The sequence below is a fragment of the Montipora foliosa genome, chromosome 11, assembly GCF_036669935.1.
Source record: "Montipora foliosa isolate CH-2021 chromosome 11, ASM3666993v2, whole genome shotgun sequence".
In the NCBI taxonomy this organism is placed as follows: Eukaryota; Metazoa; Cnidaria; class Anthozoa; order Scleractinia; family Acroporidae; genus Montipora; species Montipora foliosa.
In genome coordinates this window covers 53,798,736-53,801,235 of record NC_090879.1, presented here as the reverse complement: position 1 = coordinate 53,801,235, position 2,500 = coordinate 53,798,736, and the positions used below count along the sequence as shown (strand labels likewise).

Here is a 2,500-nt window from a genome sequence, read left to right as displayed (position 1 = left end):
GCAGTGATTAGTGTGACTGCCTGTTACGAAAACCCCAAAAATCCCCTGTAAGGAAAAAGAAGGGAACGTAGTCTTCCAAGAAGCTGCAGTGACACAAACCCTGAAGAAAGGGGCAATCATAACCTTGCAGGTAGAAAAATGGAGAAGTGGTAAGTTTAGATGATCTACATAACTTTGCAAATTTGAAAGCATACAGCATGGGGTGCACCGTATATGCAGAGGTAAACGTTAATGAAGCCTGGTTGTCCTTGAGTTGGCGAAACTTTCAATTGGTAGTTTGAGGCAGACTCAGTGGATCACATCCTGGTATGACCTACAACGTATAAAAAATCACACAGGATCCGTTGCAGCATGAATGGAACAGTGCTGAAAGGCCGGAAGGGACGTGTTGGGAAAAAAGACATGGCAGCTTTAGCAAGGTTCTGTGGATATTAATTGTCAACACAATACAGTGACAGGGGCGGATTTAGGGTGGGAGGCTGAGCGGGCCGCGGCCCCCCCTTTCAGTTCGTCGGAGATTTTTTTTTTGTCAAAATATACAGTAATTTTATGATTTTGTAAGCAGTCTGTTCGAGCTTTTGATTTTTTTTAGCTAAAGCATGTAAACTCTTAATGTCTATATATAGAATTATATATATTTTGGTTAGGTACAATGAGAATAACATTGTGAAATGTATTTCCGTAATAACGGAAATACGTAAAGCTTTGCAGCTCTGTCGCCTCATCTTGTGGTGATAGTCTTTAAAGGATATCAGATTTCAGATATCAGATTTCAATCTACTTGCTACTAGCTAAACAATCTCCACGTGGTTTACTCTGTACTTTTCAATTCTTCGTTAATTTGTTTGTGTACTTTCTGATTACCTTTCACCGTACTGTGCTTTGATTGTGGATTTCTTCGTTTCCACCGGATCAGAGGAATATTGGTAAGTTTTTAGTTTATTCGTTTCTTAGAATTATTGTAATGTTTTGCTTTTAAAATATGCGTTCAAATTATTAGTCTGAGAGTTAAAATGGCCATTTTTATACTAGAGACGGATAATTCGTTTGGAACAAACATGTGCAAAGATTTGTAGTTCGTCTGGTTATGCGTCTTAGTATAAAGACGTTCACGAGACAGATTATGCGTTTGGGCGAACTATCTTCTGTAGTGCGTCTTGAACGACGCACTACAGAAGATAGTTCGTCTAGACGCATAATCCGTTTGTGTGTATAGAGATGTTGTTCGTCTCGTACTTCGTTCCGTCTTTACACGGATAACATAACAGACGCAAAATTCGTCTGGACGGATTATCCGCCCATTGTCTTCACTCCAAGATGCATGATCTTTCTCCGTTATGAAAACATTTATTTTTATTGCAAAGACAGTCTTATCACGCAACGCTCCTTCCCATCTACATTTTTCAAAACAAATTTTAAAACATTTTCGAAAAAAGTAATTTGTCGCCCCTTTAATACAATAGTAGCACCAAGTTAGAAAAGCTTTATCATGCTGTTTTTTACAGAATCGAATTCAGTAATGGCATCTGGTGATTCGAGAAAACGACCGGATCCCGGACAACAGTCAAGCATACTTAACTTCTTCGGCTCTACAACAAACAAGAGAAAATGCACAACGGCGGTTACAGCTGAAAGTGGCAATATAGAGCCAGACGTCACCATGGCCAAAGCAGATCACCGGGTGAATGCTGTTGAAAGTGCATGTGAGGTGTTGCCACCGTTCAAATCTCTGACGGCAGAAGGAGGACACACAACCTCTAGATATAATTAACGTAATCTGCCTGCCTAACCAAGAAATCACTGCAGAAAAGAAACTGAAGCTTATCAAGAATCGGCAACCTGAGGCTGACTTCAAGTTTCCCCCAAAACAGTACAAGGATAGCAGTGAAAAGGGAGGTGTAAAACAGCGGTACTGTTCCAGAGACTGGTTGGAAAAGTACGATACCTTGTACTACTCAAAGCCAAGAGATGGACTTTTTTGTTTGTGTTGTGTTCTTTTCCCTATGCCAGCCCACCATGGGACCAAGGCAAAATACCTAATCACAGCTCCCTACCGTAACTAGAAAGATGCCAGGACTGATTTTAGCAAACACATCACTCATCAGTACCACCGTGATTCAAAGGCAAAGATGGACGACTTTATGAAGATGATGAGCAACCCCTCGCTGATCATTCAGAACAGACTTTCATTAGAAGCGGAGGCACAGATTGCAAAAAACAGGCTTTTCCTGACTTCCATCATCAAGTGCATAGAGCTGTGTGGGCGACAGGGCATAGGGCTGAGAGGCCACAGAGATGACGCCGAATCAGAATCTCTCAACCAGGGAAATTTCAAGGCCTTACTTAATCTACGAGTCGATGCCGGCGACAACGAGCTTCGTGATCACCTGAAATCATGTGACCGCAATGCCACGTATATCTCCAAGACATCTCAGAATGAGTTGTTGCAGTGTATCAAGACGTACATCCAGGAAGTGATTTTTAAGGAGGTGAAGGATGG

General features: G+C 41.5%; 1 protein-coding gene across 1 annotated transcript in view; it reads left to right on the top strand.

Moving 5' to 3' along the window:
* Nucleotides 1-2,129: 2,129 nt before the first annotated feature.
* The window catches only part of LOC137977417 (52 kDa repressor of the inhibitor of the protein kinase-like), a 2,143-nt gene continuing 1,772 nt past the window's right edge, over nucleotides 2,130-2,500 (top strand). Inside the window, exon 1 of the mRNA XM_068824633.1 lies at nucleotides 2,130-2,500. This exon is cut by the window's right edge and continues 229 nt beyond it. Coding sequence (XP_068680734.1) covers nucleotides 2,130-2,500 — 371 coding nt within the window.